We start from the raw sequence: 23,311 nt of genomic DNA on the forward strand, positions 1-23,311 counted from the left end.
TTTTAGTGAATATTTACGCAAAAATAAGATATTTCGTGAAAGTGTACTCGTATAAGTGAAAAATAAGAAAACATGAAATGTGCAGTGAAAAATTGTGCTAGTAAGAACCTCAATAAAGCGTATGATATAAGCTTTTTTATATTATATTTCCAAAGGATGAGGCGCTCTGCAAACAGTGGATGCATTTCTGCCGGCGAGGAAATGCCTTCAATCGAAAAACGAGCTTTATATGTATGAAGCATTTTACTAGTGATAGCATTGAAGCATTCGGTAGCTTTAAATTAAACGCAAAAAGAAACAAACACGAAACTTCAAAATTTTCGCATTTTCGGTATAAAAAAGCACTAAATTTATTGCGAAGAGCAAATGGTTGGCAATACTGCACAACTCAGCAAACGTGACGACACGTACGCTCTGATGGGCGCAATCTTGTTTATATCATTCTTGCATAGAGTATGTGGAAAAAATAGCACAAAGAGGCTGTGCAAGAGCGTACTGAGAAAAATATGATGTGAAAAAAGTATGAAAAATGACTAAAGCACAAAGAAAAAACAAAAACACACACTCTTTGCATAATTCATTTTATAAAATGTAAAGCAAAATAAGGTACTGCAGGGATTCAAAGGAAAAAGAAAAAGTGAAACATACGAATTCGCTGTCAGTTGGTGGGTTGGTGGAAAGAGAGCGAACGTGTTGAAGGACACACGAAAGCGCCCACGCCTTCAGCCGACACTTTAGAACTTTAAGATAGTGATCTGGGTATGTGGAATGACACATATAGAGTGCGCTAATGAAAGGTAAATGCTACGCTGCCGCTTGCCGTGTTTCGTTGGTAGAGGCTATGGAGTGGGAGTGGATATTTATTACACAATATATATGTATGTATGTACGCCTATGTGACCTGACCGACCTTCAACGGCCGATGGTAATTTCGTCGTACCGTGTGCGCTCGCGTTTATGGGGAAAATGTACTCATACATAATTACGAGTATTACTAATTTTTAGTTCAGCACAAATTTGCGTTTTTTCACATTATGGGTATATAACTTTTTATGCAGGTATTAATTTTAATTTTTTTTATTATTATTTTTATTCCGACATAATATTATGTACATAGGTATATACATATTTTTTTTGAAAGTTATTGTTTTCTGCTATTTGACTTTTAACAAATAATTGTGTGGGTGTTTTTCCGAAATCGTATTTGTGTACGCTAAGTATGGCAATATTATAGGCAAATGCCAATCCCGAATTTCGGAACCATTATAGTCTCGAAGTTTTCGGGATTAGTTTCGGGGTAATAATTTATTAGAGTTAATAAAAAATGCCTTATAAAGGAACTGGAAATAAATTGAGGAACAAAATTCAATGAAACTTCACGATTTTTTAACGCAATATTTATTTTTTGTCGGGACAACTAGCAAGTACAGAGCTCAGGCAACATTAAGTCCATTATACTGAACTCGGGTTCCCTTTTTGAGTCTGAATAGATCTTGTGGTGCCAAAGAGCCAAGGTGGTCGCTTCTTAATACAGCAGTGTCAAAGACCTGACGTTCCCATAACAGTCGGTTCTACGTTACCGGAACGACTCGGATTTATATCCGGCCAAGGACTGTCAGCAGGCAGCATTCCCCGTCCATGTATGGGGAATGTTTATGCTGCTACAACAACAACAACCTCAAGCCTGATTCGAGCGAAGGCCGCGCAGACGCACAGAAAGTGGTCCGCCGTGCACTACCTGAGAAGCCTAGCTTTTCCATGTGCTTCGCCCGCAGAAAGTGGACCGTCATCAGTCCAACCAGCGACCTACAGTCCTTTCTTGTTAATCACAGGATGATCTGCGAAAGTCGGTCGGACATGACAGGTAACATAAAAAAAAACAACTTGGACCGAATCGTCTGACATTTTAATATCTTGTTCACAACATCAATGGCTATCGCCCATATTGGAATCACTTTATTATTTCAATTATTTCGTGTTTTTTTTATCATATTAAAAAACTGAAAAAACCGATTTTTAGATTGTCAATTTCAAAACCGCGCCATTTTGTCAATTTTGTTTTATTCTAGTACGGGACATAGCTACAGTCATACTGATTAATAATTTTTTGGTTTTTGTGTGTCAGATAAATAGAAGAGACAATATGGACAACACCGTCCAGGACCTACTTTTCGGGTGGGCCAAATTCAGCGCCATTAAATATCGTTTTTAATTTTTTTATTGCAACAAAAAATTCCTGAAAATACCCTAGATTTTTGAGCTCAGAAAATAAGAGATTTAGAGAGAGATAAATCGGTGTGATTGCACATTAGCGACGATAACTGCGTGACTCTTCATTTCTTGAGTTGAGTTGTAGTATAAGTTATGTCTTATCTGAACAAGAGCAACAATAAAAATAAAGTGTTCCGGAAGTTATGTGGCTACATATAAGCACGTCCTCAAATGCAGTGCGCACCCTGAATATTAAAAGACCAAACTCTCAAAAAGTAAATTTTTTGCAGAACAAAACTTAATTATTTGAATACAGATTAACTTCACTTTAACAATCAAACTTTATTGTATTTCTTATTAGTTTGTTAAAAAATAAATTTTATTTTCTGCTCAAATACAAAATACGTTAAAAAATACGAAAGTCCCGAAATATCGGGACACACACATGCACACATATTCTTGTCACTTCGGTAAAGCTTAGCCTACCTATGCTTAGTTAATTTACCGGCAATGAAAACTGCAACAATCGTAGAAAACATTTGGATGCTTGCCAAAAAGTGAAGGGTATCCACAATGAATGCGCCTGCCGCCCGCCTAACTGCCTGACTGGCTGACTGGTGGCCGGTGAAAAGTACGAGTGAAGTGGTGTCAGTGCTGCGAAGGCGCATAGCGAATGAGCGTCTATCAGTGTGTCGGCATAAACGAGTGAGCGGCGCTCTATGTACGAGTGTGCAGTTAGTTGGGTTAAGTGGCACAAGCGAAAGGCCGACCGATTGGAGCGGCAGTCAGGCACCATGCGTTGCTTGAGGGAAAACGTTTCACTATCCAAATTCGATTTAATATTTGGCTTTTATCCAGTTTCTTTTGCGTGCGTGTGCGTGTGCAAGTTTCTCCTACTTACGATGTTACTTCATTTTTATACCCACGCATTGGTGCACAAGGGTATTATAATTTTGGGCACACAACGTTTGTAGGTAACAGTATAAAGGAATTGAGATATATTTAAATATATATATATATATATATATATATATATATACATGAAAATGCTCAGAATGATGAGAGAATTTGATTTGGACATGTTTGACTTTTCGTTCGATAACTCGCGCAAAAATGAATAAATTTTAATTAGACTTTTTTCGCAAATCACACAATGGCCAACGCAGTTTGGTATTGAAAATCAGAGAAATCGGTAGAGAACCGTCCACTTGCTATATAAATTCAAAAAATTGATATCTCACTTACACATGAAAAAAATTGATTCAAATTGGCTACAAATAATCCGATCATAGAACCAAAAATAAAAAAATTAATTAAATGTAAAATATATATTATATAAAAAATAAAGTAAAATTTTGGGAATAGGGCGGTGATACGCAAACTTTTGGTCAAATAGTCATCTCGATAGTGATTGAATAAAACTCCCCAAACTTGGTACGAAAATCACATTGCTCTCTACCGCCTTCAGATCTGATATACATAATTTTTATTGCGATCGGATAAAAACCACACCCATTTCTTATATGTTAAGACTACATTTTCGTCCGTCACTCTGATATTAAAAGTTAAAATTCTCACTGTCTATGAGTTTGTTTGATTCCAAAAATTAATGGCCACCCCAAATGAAATTTTACTCGAAATGTGCGCGGGTATATACATAAATTTCGGTCCGAACGGAATTTAGCCTTCCTTATTTGCTTTTAGTATCTTATTTTTAGAATAACTCTGCTTTGTGCAGGTGAAGGTGAAATTCGTCGAATTTTAGCAATAAAGCGCAAAGGCAAAGCAAAATCTATTTCCCTTTTTTATGCAATCCAACGTGAAAGATTTGCAATTGCAAGCATAAAAGCGTATTTATCAATAAATTGAAGAAAATAGTGGGTGGGTAGATTTACATTTTTCTTGGCGCCTTTTATTACCTATGGAAGTCTGCCTGCTAAGCTAAGTTAACGTTTTGAAAGTGCATAATCTGATACGAAAACCTTTACGTTATGTAAGAGGAAAAAATTGTGATGCAAGTAAAAAATATTATTTCGTGTGCAGATAACTTTGGAGTAATGATTCCAATCTACACAAGTAATGTTTACATAGCTCAAGTACCGCTGAAGCCACTATGGTACGCAGAAGATTACAGACTCTCCAACTACACAGGTAAAATATGAAAATAGAGAGGTTTTTGCAATAGAGTTTTGGTTTTTTCAATCGCAAGTTTTCCTCTAATCAATTTTACTTTCGTGCTATATTCGCACCATTTTTGTCTTACATACTTGCGGCTTTTTTGTGGAAAGTGTGTCCTAATATTTTAATTTCTAGATATTTCCATCAGTAAACGCTTGATTAATTTAATTTGCCTATTTCCGCGTACTATTTTCCTTCATTCAATTTCATTTTCCCGCTTTCTTTTGCTTGTTATATAAAATTAACGTACAATTTAAACTCCCAAATATATTATTAAATTTTATTTCTTCTCTCCCATTCGCCATTTACTCCCACAACTTGCAACTAATTTATGTTTCCTTTATATAATACAAGCCGTTAGTTTTGTTATTAATGTTGATTTTTTTATTTAGAAAGTCCCAACGCCATTTGCCGCTCTTACAACTTTCTCTCTCTTTCTCAAAATACATTTTTTACGTAATCGCGTGATGACCCCAGACAACAAAGAATAAACTCTGCATGCACATGCATGCATACATGCACAGTCACGTGCCTGTCGTTGTTGGTTTTGTTCTTATTCCAAAACTGTCAACCGTCAAATTGCCAACCGGCAACTTTCCATTTTCTGGGTCAAAACTGACTCACCAACTGACTTACCTACTTGTACGTCAACTGGTTGGTTTACTCGATTTAGTTAGGCGTTTACTAAAGCTGCACAGCTTCGCTCTAATGATGCGAAGAATTTAAATTTTTTTTGCAATAAAAAAACGGTAGTGCTAGTTGACATGATATTCACTGCTTCGTTCTGTTGTCGCATTATGTTTGTTGCCATCTTAGTATACTTTGCTTATTATCTATTTCCAGCTTTCGCAGCTGTTTCTCACATTTATTTTGTTGATTACGAGTTTTGAGTCTTGTGACCTCTCTCTCAAACTTGTAGTTGTTACAGATGTGTTTGTCCGCTATGAACCGACGTGTAGTTGTTTTCTTGGAGATTTTAAGCTGAAAGCCGGTGTAAATGAGAAACTAACTAAATGTAACGATTTTACTGGAAATGCCGTTGAACAAATTGTGAGCACGTAAATAAATCATAAATATGTCCGAAAATTGAATGTGCTTTTATTGCATTTAATGGTATCCAGTATAATGACGATATTAGGTGTCGTTTAAACTGAGATCAAATAATTTATGGTAGCAGTAAATTCTTAAAAATTGTTTTTATTTTCGGTGCGGATGACATTATTTTAAATGCCATTGCGGGAAACTGATCAAACTGGAATTGTTGAAGTATTACGCAATTTTTTAAATTCGCTATTCAAAAAGCCCAAATAACAAATCCAATCGGTAACGACGAGGCAAATTACAATATTTTCGAATATGTAATTTGAGCCCATCCAAAGTTCAGGCTCTATTTGCATATTCTAGACGAAAGTGTATGCCACCTCCCTATGTGCAGAAATCTCCGGAATGAGCGAATTGCCATTCTGAACGACATTTGGGTGGTACTCAAGGTGTTGCCATTCTTCACTTGTCCTTGATTGCATCAATAAACTGAATTTGCTAGGAATGCACAATTGCATTCGTTGCCATGGATCAACACACTAACAAAGAGGAACTTAGAGGCGAAGAGCTTTAATGGGGCTATGCCAGGCAAAGTCTTTGCTAGGAGAGTATAATTAAAATTCAGGCAACTCATAACCCTCTCTAAGGACAGACTGAGAATACTCACGGACATTCTCACAGGTCACTGCAGATTGCGCAACCATCTACGTAGGCTTGGGATATGGTCCACGCCATCTACTACACAACTTATTGTCCAATGGCATGCTATAGCGCAAAGAAGGGAAAGATAGCTCAGCCGGAAGAAATTCACATACGCTCAGTCCAACCCATCTTCCTCTTATATTTATTAAGAGCTGGGTTTGGATGAGGTACTGCGATGAGTAAATAGCAAAAACGACAGTGTGGGCGGAGTGCAAACCTCATTTTCATTAATAAATTCATTAATTCAGGCTCTATTTTCACATTTGAAAGCATTAAAGGTGGCCGCCGTAGCTGACTTCGGTAGGGCCCCGGTTCGAAACCGCGGGCATGAAACACCAAATGATCGAAAAAGTTGTTTCTAAAGCCTTCGTCCCTCGGTAGCCAATGGCAAACTTCCGAGTGTATTTTTGCCATGAAGAAGCCCCATAAAAAACATGATTTGCCGTACTGAGGTGGCATAAAACTTCAAAGTGCACACCATAAATTGAAAGAGGAGCTTTTGGCCAAATATCCAGTAAAAGATGTAAGCGCCAATTATATATATATTTATATGTAGGCATTAAAAAACTTCTAATATTTATTTCTGATCATCATTCTCTGTTTTTTTTTCGCTTTTCGGTTTGTTTTGAGTTCAGTTCGGTTTGTTTTGAGTTTAGATGTTGTTATATTTTTGATTTTTATGACTTTATTTTAAAATTTGAACAATTGTTCATCACTTTATAAACGTTTGATATTTAAACACTGCATTTTAGTGCAATATTCTATATCCTCTGCCCATATATTGCACATACATACATATCGCCCTCCAGCGCTGTTACACGATATTTATACACTGGATTTTAGAATTTGTGTCACCAAAAAGAATCAGCAAAAACAAAAGCACGGAATTCAATTTTGAATTGCATACATTTTTGCATATGCACGCACATTTTTGTGTACGAAAACACACCTACACATTTTTTATGTAGCTTGTTTTCCTAGAAAATGGGCCGCAAATAATTCGCTACTCCCTCACTTACCATTCCCTGTCATACCATTCCATGGTGTTCATGCTGCACGCAAGCTATAGTGTGGGTGTTGCATTGTTTTGAAATTTTCAGCACGTTCTGTGCGATTCTCTGTTTTCGTAACAACTACAAATCTATGTATGTAGGCATTTGATGATTACCCAATTCTCTACTTCTATCCTCGGCTCAACTTTCGCTTGTGTCCTATACTAACCAAAATTAAAGTCACAAACATATATAAGTACGTATGCACAAACCTTTTGTTTTTGCAATTGTAATTCAAATAGCATTTATATGTATGCATTTTACTACCTTCGGTCGGCGTTGCATTTTCGTAATTGCCTCACAGGTGCTTAGTAACTCTCTCCAGACATACGTATATTCGTTCTCCTCCCTCACAAATGTATGTACATACTCGTATATTGATATAGTTGATTGTACAACAACACTGTCGCAATACCCGAATGATTAACTACATAAATGCGCATATGTATGTATATGTTTTATATGGTATTCGTACATATGTATGTACATTCGTTAGTTGGCATTTTGTTACGCTTTGGATTGCGTGCCCCACCAGTTACCTTGCGGCGGGGGTAAACATTCGTTTCTTGCGTGCAGTTTGCATTCGTTGACAGGCAACACATACTTCTAGTGCTCTCAAGCGTACATATTCCACAATAAATTTGTCCCCTTAAAACAAAACAAATTGTGTTAAGAAGAAATTATATGTAAGTAGATTTTGTTCGCTGCTCCGCTTGCAAATGATTTTTCAATTAGTATAAATTAACCGGAGCTAACAAATTTGTGGTCTAGCAAAAAATTTCGTTCTAAACCTAAACAATAAAAACTAAATCCTTACTTGTTTTCCTCTAATCTACATAAGTATGTGAATTAATTTTCTTGTATGAGCTTTTCGAGTATAAGTTAAATTGAACTATAAATACAATTTTTTTGTTGTATTTAAGAGAAATATTTTTTCCATGTAGTTCATATATGATATGTACAAACACGTAGCTCACAGAGTCTGCGTTCACCTTACAAATATTTTTAAGTTGATTAAAAACAAAAGGCAAATTTATAGATGAAGGCATATTTGTTTTATTTATTGCTTCATTGCATTCTTAAGTTACGAAAGCAAAAGAAAATAACGAGATGCCTCATTTCATGTTTTACAAATGCAAATAAAACGACCAGAAATTCTGCATTCACTTTTCACTTTCAAACCATAGCGAAAAAGCTTTATAAATAACTAGCTTTAACTCGCGGCCCCACTCGCGTCGGAGTAGTTTTGAGGGATTTAGGATATGTATAATATATAAAAGAATTACAAAGAATAATTTCATAGAAAATAATTTCCGTTGCTATGCCTCGTTGAATAAAATCAAAACAACCAATCAGAAAAATATCAAGCAAAATTATTTTTATTAATTTTCTATCTCAAACCGTTTTTGAACTTTGCATTTGGGTCATAGTTGAACAACTTATGCGGATTATGAAGTCTAGAGTGTGCTATAAATAGTGGAAAATAGGCAAAACTAAGATTTTTTAGATTAAATTTAAGCAAATATTCGATTATTAGTGACGAATGAGAGTGGTGGCGCGGCCTGGGTGCTGTGGGAAGGGAGTTCCATCATAAAAACATGCCTATAACCTTCATTGGGTGAAAATATGAATGCATACAAATTTTTACGTCATTTGGTGTTGTCGTTTTGTAGTGATGCGCGGACAACGTACAGACATTCACCTTTATAGTATAGATATACAATTCTCCACACACTCTAAACCCACCCTCCTAACCAACCCACCACCACCTCTCCCCGCCCTCTCCTTTCATCCCATCGGTATCACAAAGGACGAATCTGGTTATCTTCGTCGAAGTATGCTCATTCCTTACGCAAGCATTCCAACCTAACCTAATATACAATTCTAAGGCTAACAAACGCTGCAGCTCTCTCTCTCTCTCAAGGTGTCCGTGTGGTGAGACTTGGGACTACCTCAAGCCCTTTCTGTAGAAATTGTTTGAAGGACGAAGTGGAATCATTTCAGCACCTTCGCCTCAGCTGCCTTGCTCTCGTTAGGCTAAGATTCAGATATTTGCCCTCTCACTATTTTGTTACACCTGCGGATATATCAGGTTTCAGTATTACGCAGCTGGGGAAATTTCATCAGCAGATTGAAGTGGTTATCGTAATTAGTCACCGTTTGGTCATCATCCTCCTTCTTTCGCCCCTTTTCAGGGTTGTCTAGAGTGGCTGGTCTTCCTGAGCGATGCGAGTCGGAAAGATCGGAATTACCGGTTCTGAAGTTAGAAAACTGCCTTTGGCGTTTACGAACATCTAAGGCACTTTGGTAAACATCGCAAATGTTTTTGATAGCTTGTGAAACTACAAAAGCATGCAATGGCGGATATGAAACTCTTCTGATATCTGGATAGCCATTTCACTCAAAATAGCGACAAAAAATTTAATTTTTAAGTTTTCACAACTAACTAAACAAGTCACTTTGAAATGTCTCTGGCACAACTTTCAACTACACAATGAAATGGTAGGGAAGCTTTGACATGCACAGAAATGGCATTACTTTTCGGTCCCCCTAACACGTATTCCGCGAAATTCAAAATCGTTTGTTTTTTAACAAATCTTATACGTTGTGCACTCTCTCTTGAGCCTCATACGCACATATATTCAAATATTTGTTTCAATATTCCGAATGTTCATTTAAGTTCGTGTGTGTGTTCATTTGTATAACTACATGTGTATGACGAAGCGGCTACCGAAGGTGCAAAACTTCGCTGCCAACGATAACATTGCTAGTTTTCACATACCGTTAAAGTGTATACGTACTCTTGTATGTAAATGTGTAGTACCAGTATTTTGTTTATTTTCTTTGCACTTCAAATTGCCTCACACTCCTTCAACTTTTTCCACGACCGTTTTGGCCTTGCTTTTATTTAAGTGCAATTGCCAGTTTATTTAATTGACATCGAATGCAATAATAATATGAAACATGTAAAACAAATTTTGTATCAAATATCAGTATAAAACAGAAAGTAAAAAACAATAGAAACCAATAATAAAAATTTTTAAGTTTAATGGGGTGTTTGTATTTTTTTTATAATAAAGCTTAAAAAAATAATAGTTGGCGTTTACATTTTTGTTATGTGTTTTGCCGTGCCCCTCCTCCTAATTGTGGTGTGCGCGATGATGTTGTTCCACAAATGGAGGGACATAAACTTTTAAGCCGACTCCTAACGGCAAATGGTTTTTAGGAGGGGCATAAAACTCTCGGAGGCTTGCATTGCCTGCCGAATAGTAAAGCTTCGTGAACTATAATTGGGAATTTGTACTCCTTCTGTAAAGTTTGAGATTTTTTTGTGCAATTCCAAATCATCAATTTTGTACTATTAAAATTTCACTTTTTTTAACTCGCTTGGGCATAACTTATAAATTTTTTTTAAATTCTGCACTCACTCACCAGAATTCAATCATCAACGCAGTGCAAGCATACAAAAAATGGTGAAATAAACATTTTTGCCACTGAATGGAATTTATTTCATGTAACTATGTTTTCATTCATTCAGTCCCAACACCATTCATTCAGCTCCAATGGCCTTTTTCACCGCCTCGAGACGGGTGAATCTTTTAGTTCGAACCTTGCTCTCTAAAATGGTGCAAAGAGAATAATCCGTCGGATTCGCATGTGGTGAATTTGAGAGTCATTGTGTGGACGTTATGAAGTTCGTAACGTTGTTTTTTAGCCATTCTTCATTCGAGCTTTGAGAGACGGGGCCTGTTGAAACGTCCATAGTCTGTCACCGAAATGTTTCTCTGCCCACGACGATGATCGATGAAAACGATTGCCGGACCCTGTATTATCATGAAGATAATGAGTAAAAATATTCCACAAAAATATTCCTCGTGAAATTCTATTTTATTTGCTTAAATTTGATATTTCACTCAGATAAGTATTTTAACCTCTTTTCCACTTTTTCGAAAAGCGCTCAGCCACGTAATTCAAAAGTTCATTAGGCGGTAAAGAAAATTTTTACTTGAGAATGCGGATTTTACGATGTGGCCATAATAGTTTCACTTTGAGCTGCAATCATTGCGCTCTCAAACTGGCTGTTGCATTTTTTTAGTATTTTTGTAGTTGTATTTGTTAATAATTTATAGTTGAAAATGATATTTTATTAGTTATATTTTATCTAATTATATTTTTACAGAATATTCAAGTAAATTCTAATTTATTTTCCTAAAATTGGCATATTTTTGTCGCTGGAGTTTTACGTAACATTAAAACGGCCTTTGAAGCCCGTCGTATCTCTGTTTCGAGTGCATTGCCCCATAGACATTCATTCTGACAAACTATTCCTCTCGCTTTATATGTCATAATTGTACTTAATTTTTATCGCTGCACTTGCACTTGTTTTAATTGTTTGCAACGCTTTGCCGACAAGTGCGGTCAACCGACTATAAGCAAAAAACTATAGTATATATACATACATAGCTACTTACATATTTATAAAAAAAGGGCACTTGCAAAACGTAGCAAGAACTTGTGAGAGGCGGTCAAGGGACAAAAAGAAACAAGTGACAGAAACAAGAAATGTCAACTGTCAGCCCAAGGTGAAAATACGAGTATGCGAGGACGTTGCAGCAAAGCTGTACAACGAAAAAATAAAACAACGAATAGGGCTTTTAAACGTGTAAAATGCTGTAAACTGAATGGCAAAAAACTCGCGCATAATGAAAGATGCAGTTGGTACCGCACAGTGGGCCAACTAGATATATAGAAGTTTTTGGTTGGCCATGAATTCTTATAATGAATACATATATACTTTTGAAAATAGGGCCATGGAAGCAAGCAGGTAGAACAATTTTTTTAATGAGTAATGAATACGTAAATTTATATATGAAAAATCGAAATCAGATCTAGCTTTTATTGGAATTAGCATTGCCCGTACTGGAATTTCCGACCAATAACAATTCTCACTGTATGTAGTAGATTTTATTCAATTTCAATTGAACTATGCAACAGGGATGGGCATAGTGCACAAAATAGTTGATGGAATATGCGAATAGTTAAGGTAGTTAAGTTGAAGGCCATCTACTCAGAATTTGGAACGGGAATTTTAAATAACGTTTTGACATTGCCATAGAAAAAATATAGGAATGGATTTCTATTTCAATACAAACTATCATCGTCGACTATCTCCATTCTTCTGACTGTGTGGAGGTTAATTGGCTTTTATTCTACCGTATGTATTGATGCTTGAAAGATCGGCTATGTTAAGGTCCGTTTACGACTATTTTTTAGCTTTTTGGTCTTCATACCACTGTATGTTTCATCGAGGACGATAGATTTACAAGGTTAGGCCAATAACTATGGTGAGCAACAAAATTGTGAGGGGAACTTCGGCTGCCACGTCACAGGGGATTAGGCAGCCGAATTCTGCACGATCATTTCACATGTATTCACACACTCGTCCAAACAGTCGTTGTTCAGACGGTAACGAAGTGACATTGTGTCAATTTTTTTCGTATATCTCTAGCACAATCTTATTTTTTTGTTTACACATCCGCTGTCATGTCAGCCCATCAGCTAATTCTGTCAAATTCGCTGAGAGCCGGATAATGGGCTGTTATTGCCCACACCTTCTCAATTCCGTTCCCCGTGATGTTTCATCGTGATTGCCGATCTAACGACTTGGAGGTAAAGGTCAGAGTTGTATCGATAACCATGGCTTGGTCTGCTCTCAATAGTTCTTTCGCAGAAGTTATGAAGTGGGACCAAGTCTTGTAGTGTATGGCTCGATAAGACTACCGAAGTTTTTGAAAACTTGCGCGCTTTTAGACGTTTAATTAAATACAAAGTACGCTTTGAATCAAAATATTTGGTTGGTTTTATTCCCGCCTACCGTCATGACATATTCACTACCTCATTTCCATGTTAGCCAACAGCTAAATTCTATTGAATGCTGAAATATTAAAAATTTTGTCTATAGTGTTTTCTCGCCTTCATGCCAACTACAATTCCTAATCTAAATACTATGGATTTGGATACGGACTCCTTCCTGGTATGGCCATTAAGAAAAGGACTACGCCCAGTGATTTCGGTAGGAGTTGTAGAAATGAGGGCATGTCAAGAGTATATTAAAAACTTTCTCTGTGAATGTCCAGCACAACTCAGAGCGCCTTTTAGATTTGTGGAAGATCGCTTCTTCAAGGGCCTGGACAAACTTAAGTGCGGTATCGTTGGGTCGATTGGCTAGATTTACTAAAATAGCAGGCTGATTAGGCGATAAGTACAGTTGGATTGTTTGGAAGACTCTTCTTCCTTGTGCATTACAATAGACCTCAAATGGGCGTTCTCCTGTCGCCGAGTGATATTGAGTAACAGCCACTTAAGTCCAATCTATGATCTCCCACTGTGCTTCGCTTCATTAAAGATAAAATACAATACTCGATGGCAAAAAATGTTGCAAACACATATGTGCATATCCGCTAGTACTTTTGTTGTGTCGAATTGTTTACAACGAGCAAAAAAATGAAAAACAAATAATAATAATAGTCGCACCACGCGATTGTGGGATCGTCGCGGGTTCAAGGGCGTGAAAAACTGTTGTAGCAAAGCTAAAACAAAGATCAGCAAAAGTAAAATAAATTTAATTATTCAGTGTGTTCATTCAGTGTTTTTCTCACATGCATTTTAAGTTAATGTGCATGTATGCTTGTGTGATGTGTACATTAGGGTGCACTACTTTACGTACAAAAAACAATATAAATAAATCAGGATACTCTTTTTCCTTAGAAATTATAAGATTTATTATATTCTAAGACTTCACCAAAGGGCGTGTGTTTTTATAAGTAAAATTAATTTGAAAAAAAGTGCGTGTAGCGTAGTACACATAACAGAAGTGAAACTTTCAAGGCAGACAAAGAAAGAGGGAGAGACCCGAGAGAGAATGAGAGAGAGAAAGAATATATATCTAAATAAATTCACAACACTTGCAGAAAATAAAAATAGACAAAATTTACAAAAAACGGAGAAGGGTCGACTGGTGTAGGTAAACGCTGGACACAAACCGTGGCAACAACGTGACACTACTCCGAGGGTTTATCACCCGTGCAATCGCAACGATTCCAGGACCGCAGCAACGGCACAAATTACCGCAATGCAATACCAATAAATCCGACGCCGGAATAAATAACACTTTATAGTACGCACAAGCACTAGCCAGGAAACAAAAATAAGCGCCAAAAAGTAGGCACCAAAAAAAAGGCAGAAAAAATGGGACCAAAAAACGCCCCAAACAGTAGGCATCAAGAAAATATAACGCTAAAAAGTAGGCGCCAAAAATATGTTATTTCTCCCTAGAAATTAGCAACCACAAGGAAAAACTTAGGAAAAATAGTCTAAAGTGTATCTAAGATATATACATATAAGGTATAGCTCTCTCTCTTCTTTTCCTCTACGTTATATCTTTTTTCTCTCTCGCGGAACGAAAATGCCCAAAACGTTGCATGGCCTTGAAATTTTACTCTCCATTCTCGCTAGTCCATCGACACCTAAGAAATTTCACTTCAAAAAAAATTTCTATCACGTCTGATGATATGAACTATTCTGAAAGGTCTGCATAGAAATACTATTTAATTTTTTTTTGCAGACAAAAAATGGGCTTTCTGAGCGGACACAAGTAAAAAATTTTTTGCCCCAAATATCAATGCTTCAATCTTAATTCTTTTATATCATCTGTGCTGATTTTACGATCTAACTCACATAAATTTTAATATCTTTCGGAAATATTAGTTTGGGGAAAAAGAAATCCTATATTTTCTCGCTAGATTGCGGTATTGATCGATATCTCGTAAAGTATCCGTCAACAATTGAAAGTTTATGCTCGTTTTCAAGGTGACATTTCACACCGAAAAAACTCTTTTGCTGTTTTTTGTTTGTTCTATTCATTTGTAAATCACAGGGTGTGAGCAATGGAAGTCAGCAAAGCGAAAATTCGATACATTTTAGAGTTTTTCTTTGATAAAGACGAAAATGCAAGCCAGGCCGCTGAAATTGTGAATGTCGTTTAAGGTGCCGAAAGTGTACCATCTAATTTTGGGCAATTTTGGTTTCGTCAAGTCCATTCAGGCATTTTTGATGTTAAAGAAAATGTTGTTAATGTCGAAGAGATCGATAAAATCACAGAAATAATCGAAGTTTACCAGCATGTTAGTAGTTGTAGCATCGCCCAGGAGCTACAGATCGACCATAAAGCAGTTTTAAACCATTTGCGCAAAAATTTTACGCAAAAATAATGTATTTCGTTTTTCTCAAACTAATATTTTGGGAAAGGCTTAAAATATATAAAATTTTGTAGTTTCGGTGATAAAACTCCAACTGTTGTAGTTTTTTTTACCCTGTATGGGAGGAATGTAGCTGGAGTGACATTCCTTAGCCGGATATAAATCCGGGTCGTTCCGCTAAGCAATTGTTTTCTGACCCACCCTAATGTACATACATACATATGTATGTATACATTATGTGTAAATGTGTGTCTAAATGTGCGTACAATTCAATTGTTCTACTGTTTGATAAGTTATCTGCAATATTATTTTATTTAATTGAATGCATTTCAAAATGCAACTCTGTCATTAAGTGGCATAAGTGATTGGCTCCTATCTTGCGCACATTGCATTGTGACCATCACTCACGCAGCGCTGCATATTTGTGTCACTGACACGCCTTGACCAGAGGCTTTTCACAACCACAAGCAACTGCAACAACTGCTGCCGGCAAAGCTTTTAATTAAGTGCCACAGCCAGCAACCAGCCAGTGCGACTGTCCGATTGTCGGCAGCGGGTATGGTCACAAGTTATCGCACACAGAAGTGATAATTAAAATAACAATTGCCATAATAACCATTAACTGGAAAGGCATGACGACAAGCTATTGAAAGAAAGAAAAAAACATTTACTGCAAACATTTATTTGTTGGGAGTTGTCAACACATTTCTCAATTGTATACTAACTAGTGACGTCTGATTTCCTGGATGCATGTCGCCGTTTTGTTAGTTTGTTGCCGGCACTTTCTTTTCTTTCTTCGAAGTAATGAGTCGCTCAATCTTCACATACATACCTTTATGTCAGTGTATATGTATGTATGAATGCATAAACACACATACACGGCATTTATGCTTCTTTAGATTTATTGCCATTTAACTGGAAAATTGTAATTGCCAAGAGATTTCAAATATGAGATATGTGCGAGTGTTTGAACAAGTCGAGAAGTTTTAATAGACGTCCTGACTAAATGTTTGTTCGTTGAGCGGAATGATTGTTTGATCGCAATTTCGTACTCACTGTTTTCTCGCCTTTTATTTGTTATTCATTCTCAGCTAACTAATATTCCTGTTATAATCGCAGTTTCATTATACGTTTTTTGTTGTGATAAATATCTATTACGCATTTATTGCTACATTTCCCTTCAGTTGCTAGCAACAATAAAAAAAAACCGGATAATTCTGTTAGTCGTTAAATAGGTTTTTTTTCACTAACTCTCAGTTAGCAACTCAGTTACGCAATTATTGCTGGTCTACTCAATGAATATGTTTAGCATCATTACAGTCAGTTATGCTCACGTCGTCGAGATATTTTTTGAAAATATTTGAAAACATCATTTTTTACGAAATTTAGTTTCAGTTGGATGGAGCTAATTAGGTATCTCGACAGTAAATTTTTAATAACTTTTAGTGGTCACTTTTAATGAAATTGCCCCTGGAAACAGCAAATTGAATGAAGTTGACAATTCATGTAGTGAAATGATAGGCGCCTTCTATTCGCAATTTCTCTGCTCGCTATCTCTATGCTCGATTAACTTTTTTTTTATTTTTTTTTGGTGGGTCGCACTTACAGCGACGTCGTCTATTGCGTCGTGTGGTGTGGCCACTAAAACGGTGTGGTGGTGTGGCCTCCTCTTCTTCTTGGGACTGCTTTCTATATTACCTCGGGAGGGACCAGAACGCCATTTGTAGCCAGCTTTCATGCTATAGGCTCGTCTTCTTGTGTCTCTATATGCGCGGCTTCGCTTTATTGCACTGTGTCGAGGTCAATATTTTTTTCCGTAGTACCTCCCCGATGTACATATTTTTTACCGCGTTCCAGCAGTCCTCGCGTTCGAGTATTTTGCTGATTATGTTGCTCGGCGCGATGCCGCCAATCTGCTCCCTCAGAGCATTTCTTTCAGCGAGCCAACTAAAAAACGTGTGTTCAACGTCATCGCTCAGCGCTTCCAGTATATGCCCTTGAAGAACTATGGCCCGAGAAGAACTGAGTTAAGAAATAGTTCACTTCCCCGAAGTTCCTTTGGCCCCATTTGTCAATTGATGGAGTAAGTTTCGACGTCCATCTGTCACTCGGTTCAGTGTCCCATCGGCTTTGCCACTGCAGCATGGTTTGGCATCTCCGTTCTAAGAAGCTAGTGATGACGTGTTTCTTCTTGGAGTCCCACGCATCCATTCGTTCCCGGACCATGAGGTCGATGGGTATTTGCTCGCTGATCACAAAAATTGCTGCGACAGTGCGGTAGGCTGAGGCAACTCTGAGTGCCGCTGTTCGTTGCACAACCTACAGTGCTTTGCAGTTTAGCACAATTCTCCATACTTTGCAGCCGTACAGGAGAATTCAGTTTGCGGCCTCCATAATTAGCTATCTTTTGCTCTGTGTTGGCCCACCGATGTTTGCCATTAATCTACGTAGCATACGCGTGGCCTTTGCGGCTTTGGTAGCCGCAAGCCGTATCTGAGCCCAGTATTTCACTACTTTTTGGATCACTAAGAATGTGTCGCCTATTTACATGCTGACCTCGAGTGGCATGTGACCTCGTGTCATCAGGATGACTTTGGTTTTATGTTTGGCGAGTTCCAGGCCGTGGCCCCAAGCCATATTAGCGTCCTTATCATAACTTGGTTCAGCTTCCTTCTAGCGTCCTCAGTGTTCCGAGTTGGTATGACCGTCGCTATATCATCCGCGTATGCCACTAGATATGTATCTTCTGGCATTTGGCTATAGCTCATTAACTTTGGCACTATACGCCAATTTGGTATATGCCTTTTCGGTATATAATCGGTATATCAGAATGGCGCAGAGACCCAATCACAAGAAGATTTGAGAATTTAAACTCTAAGAGCTTCGCGTGAAACAGAGCGATACTGTGATTGTTGGAACAATTGTTTTTTAAGAGCTTGCTGGCTGTTTGACTGTCCGAGAAGATAGCCTTAAAGTCCTTAAAGGCGTTTACTTTAATGTGGAGTTTACTTTCCACATCTCGGAAGTCTTTATAGTGCGACAAAATTACAAAGCTATCCACAAACTGATACAGGGACGTATTGTCATCAGTGTATAGTTGACTCGAATACATGTTGAAGGGCAACGGGGTAGACAACTTCCTTGCAGAAGCCCGTCCGACACAACCGTCGTCTCTTTCTCCCGCTTAAAGACTCTCTTCGAGAGGATATCCCAAACTCACTCCCCATAACTTCTGTTAATCCCAATCGACAGCAGGACACCACATAGCCTGGCTACTCTCACACAATTGTAAGCGTTTTCTATATTTAAAGTAAACAGTCGGATTTTCTGATTGCCATATTATTTTAAATGAGGCGGAGAGGGCTTTGATGAGGCGGAATATCTTTCTACGAGAACTCCGAATTGGCAGTGGTTGACGGATGCCCGGTGGATTTCATCGAAAGCTTCATCTACCTCGGCTGCATCATCACGGCAGATGGTGGAGCAGATGAAGATGTCAACTGCAGGCTAAGCAAAGCAAGGGCGGCATTCGGGCGAATGCATACAGTTTGGGGGAGTTCGCAAATCTCCAGGCGCACTAAACTACGAATATCCGGTTCATGCGTGAAGTCCCTATTGTTGCACGGAAGTGAAACATGGCTGATCTCCAACACCATCACACAGAGACTACAATCCTTCGCCAAAAAATGCCTCCGTATCATCTGTAGAATATTCTGGCAAAACACCATCAGCAACAACACGCTGTGGTGATCAACAAATGAGGATCCCATTCTATGCAAAATCAATAGCAGAAAGTGGCGATGGATAGGTCACATGCTTAGAAAACCACGAGATAGCATCACGAGAATGGCACTGTACTGGAACCCACAAGGGGGAAAAGAGGTCGCGTTCCACCAAAAAACACTTGGAGAAGGTCGATGCTGCGCGAACTAGCAGATGCCGACATCTCATGGGACGGTGCAAAAACACCAGCACAGAACAGTGTACGATAGAAGAGTCTTGTCGAGACCATGTGATCCCGAGAGGAGTGAACAAGGAAAAAAAAAAAATTTTATAGCAAGCAATTTCATGTAGAATTTGGTTCAATTCATTTCACTTCGATATGATACAGCCTTTCTGTCAAGATTTCCAGCGGATAAGAGTTGCAGTTGTCAAAATAAAATATGAATAAAAAAACTTATATGGGCCATCCAGTAAATGTAGACTTAGTAGCTTAGCGAGTCGAAAGTTATTTTTATTTTTTATTTTTTAAAAAGTAACGGTAATAAATAAAAAACTGGAACATTATATGGACAGTTTAGTATTTAGAGCGCTATTATGAAAATAATTTTATTTTTTCGTAAATCTACTGAAGCTATACGACCATAAATTGAGACTTAAGCTTCATTAGACCCAAAAAATGTGTTTTTTACACTCTTAATCCAGAATAAACTTGGCATGCTGTGGTTTTTCTGAGTTCAGACTCCGATTGGAAGCACAACAAAAGCCTGCAGCAAAGTCCAGTTTGGTTCTTGATTCAAATTCGATTCAAGATTTAGGCGACCCCTGTTACTACTAAGATTGAAAGCCATAATAAATTTACAAAAAATGGCATTTAAAATGCTGTAGGGAATGCTGTTTCGGTTCTGCGATTTACTGTACTGTGGATACTATGTGTATAGGCGCCTACACGCATACTTATACATACATACATACATATGCAATGCTGCAGTCATAATAATGCACGATATTAAAAAGGTGACTAGCTAGCGCGCTCGTGTTCGCGTTCGCGCACGCTTCACGCATTTACAACAACGGTAATGACGGCTGTGGAATGTCAGCTGGTCGATTGCCTTTGCTGTGACGACGATTATATGCCTGTACCTAACTAATAACGATTCTGATAATGTTGCGCTGCCAAAGTCTTTCGTTATGCCCGATCTTTTACTGTTGCTATTGCATATTTTGTTGTTGTTGGAGTTGCGGGTTCTACCACTCTGCTGAAGCACTTATGTTAATGCGCGTAATGATAGCGGTTTGGTTGGCTGTCTTGCCGCCTGGCGTGGCAACAACACTTTTCGCCTCACTAAGCGTGCCGCTCTAGTAGCCAAGTCAACAACAACAACAACGAATGCTACTCGACCGGTGAAAATTGCGGAAAAATGTGCAAGAATCTCTTCCGTTTTTCTCGCTTTACTTGTTTTTGCCGTATTTTTCTTTGCTATTCTTGTTCTTTGTTATTGTTTTTCTGCAATTGTAACTGGCAGAGAAATTAGCTACGCCACGATGAAATTTTTGATTACTTCATATGCGAACGCGTACAAAACCCATAGAAATAATGATGATTTGATGTTTTGATAGAAAGAACACAGGATGCACATTCATTCACGGCAGTTCGGTGTTTAGGTAATAGAAGGTGCGGTTAATGGACGCACTTTACACTTCTTTGCAATTGAAAGATATAAATGAAACCTTTGTAGTACCAGCCATCTTAGATTCTTTGCTCTTCGTGGCAATATTGAAATTCCATTTATGTGTGTGTGTGTGTGTACTTTCTTCAAGATACCCTTGAGCGCTATTATGTTTCTGTGGTCTAGTGTTGATTGGCTTCTATAATTTACAATAATTGCGTACGACGGACGAGCTTTTGCGATTACATAGATTTGGCGTAATTGAACCGGCCACGAGATGAATGAACGACGCCGCAGCTGCCGTAGCAACCAATTAGGGCTCGCAAACACTGGTATTCATTGCACCTTAAAGCAGTTAGTCGCTTTGGTTTTTTACTTTTACGTTGCTTCTCTTAACTGCTCCGTTTAGTACATACATACAGGGTCCGGCATTCGAAGTGTAACCAACTTTAGACCGCTCGCGCAGCTCATGCACGGACATCAGCTGTCTGTTAGTTGGCTAAATTACAGTACAGAGGGTTGTTTAGAAGTGCGCGGAAGAATTTTGCCGAGAGTAAACCCGAATAAAGAAAATCAGTAATGGATTTCAAACGTAATACTGTGATTGCACTATATTTGACTGGAAAATCACAACGAGCGATTGTTCGGGAGTTCGAGCGCCTTAAAGTAAATAATTTTTTTAATCATCGCGAAACGTCATGGAGGTGGTCATCAAAAGACTGTAACGTCAGGAGAAATGGTTCAAAAAATGAAGAAGCGATTTGAGCAAAATCCCCAACGAAGAGCCAATCAAATGACGAAAGAACTGAAAATATCTGACCGTAGCATCCGTCGCACTGAAAAATTATTTCAAAATCAAGCCTTACAAGATCCAAAAGGCGCATGATCTCACACCAAAGCAGCAACAAGTCACGTGAGAGAGCGAAGGAGTTGCTTAGCTTGGCCGAAGTTGCCAATTTCCAAGCATTGTTTTTTCTGAAAATTTTTCAAATTGAGCAATTCGCAAACTCCGAAAACGATAGGGTTTATTCGATCGACAGTTCATACGAGAATTTGAGCCATCGATGGGGCACCAGGCGGCAGCACCCGACATAAGTAAAGGTTTAGGCCGCTGTAACCGCAAATGGGGGCGCTCTTCAAATGTTTTCATCGAGCGTGGCGTCAAGGTAAATGCGAAATATTATCGGGAAAGTATTCTGGAGGTTGCTTTGAAGCCGTGGACAGGCAAATATTTCGGGGGCAGACCATGGACGTTTCAACTGGACTCGGCATCGTCTCACAAAAAATGGCTAAAAAATAACGTTCCGAATTTCATAACGTCCACACAATGGCTCCCACATTCACCAGGGTATTTACTTTCTGAATACTACTTAGGTTTTAAGGTTGCCATAAACCGACCAACTTTGTTATACAATTTCAAAGGGGGAAAAGGAAGTAGAAAACAGGAAACGAGAGAAATTGGCGTGTAAGCTTAGGAAAAGGATCGAGCTATGATTATTTATGGCAGTGTTAAATTCTGCAGATGTAGCGCTGAAATGAGAGTGTGACTACCATTCGGAAATGCGCAGGTTTGAATCTCCGTGCATGAAAAACCAATTAATAGAAAACGTTCTTGCTAATAGCAGCCGCTCCTCGGCAGGTATTGGTAAGCCTGCCTCCGATGGTATTTCAGTGTATAGTCTCCTACGTAGGAAATTCGCTAAAATTTTCGTTCATCTAAATCTCTGCACCACACTTTACACGCTGTAGCACAGCTTACAAAAAGCTTGACCCAGCTTTTCTACATATGAAGATTTCAAATCAGGTTTGAAGCAAAAAGAATTTTCGAATTAAAATGATTTCTATTTCCTTGTGGGAAGGCTGGCATAAATCTGCGTACATATGTATCTTTCTATCCATCTAGCTAATATTTCCACTTTTCCTGGCACTTTTTACAAGACATTTTTTTCAAAGGCCTTCAAATGCCATGTACACTATTGCGCTCAACTTTGCTTTGAGTGGAGTGCACATAGAGTTCTTTTTTTTTCTTTACATTAATATGCGGGAATGTGTATTATATTCATTTTTTATTTATTTTTTGTTGCAAGCTAAAATTCAGTTCAACGTGTGGCATAAATGAGGTCACCTCACTTAAATTAGCTCATATGCCATGGTGCGATTTACAAAATGTCTTCCATACATCACAAAGGCATTCATTTGCCGCTGCTTTTGTTATGTGTATTAGCTCCGTTCATGGCTAACTTCCTTCCTCGTAGTCCCAGAGCTATTGTGCCTTGTGGTTGCTGAGGCTGCATTTACCTTGTGCCGGGTGTGTATAGCACCTATTATGCGCAGGAACCTTTCTTCTGGAGCACCATTGGTAATGACGTTCATTGTGCTGTGTGTGCGCGTGTGTGTGGATTATACGAAATGGTAACGTGCCACCACCTCCAAACTGCATTCACCACCAACCAAGAGGCCGCCGACTCAGCAGCAACAC

General features: G+C 38.2%; 1 protein-coding gene across 3 annotated transcripts in view; it reads left to right on the forward strand.

Annotated features, from left to right (window-relative positions):
- Positions 1-4,309: 4,309 nt before the first annotated feature.
- LOC128864498 (carbohydrate sulfotransferase 1-like) overlaps positions 4,310-23,311 on the forward strand; it is a 75,971-nt gene continuing 56,969 nt past the window's right edge. For 2 of the 3 annotated variants that reach the window (XR_008454699.1, XM_054104189.1), the window contains exon 1: positions 4,310-4,362. Coding sequence is in view for 2 of the 3 variants with exons in the window: in XM_054104189.1 (XP_053960164.1) it covers positions 4,325-4,362 (38 nt within the window). In the remaining variant the exon portion in view is untranslated. Of the gene's footprint in view, positions 4,363-5,407; positions 5,440-23,311 lie in introns of those variants that run through there. The other variant, XM_054104190.1, reaches the window with a different exon arrangement.

This window comes from Anastrepha ludens, chromosome 5 (genome assembly GCF_028408465.1).
Source record: "Anastrepha ludens isolate Willacy chromosome 5, idAnaLude1.1, whole genome shotgun sequence".
Lineage (NCBI taxonomy): Eukaryota > Metazoa > Arthropoda > Insecta > Diptera > Tephritidae > Anastrepha > Anastrepha ludens.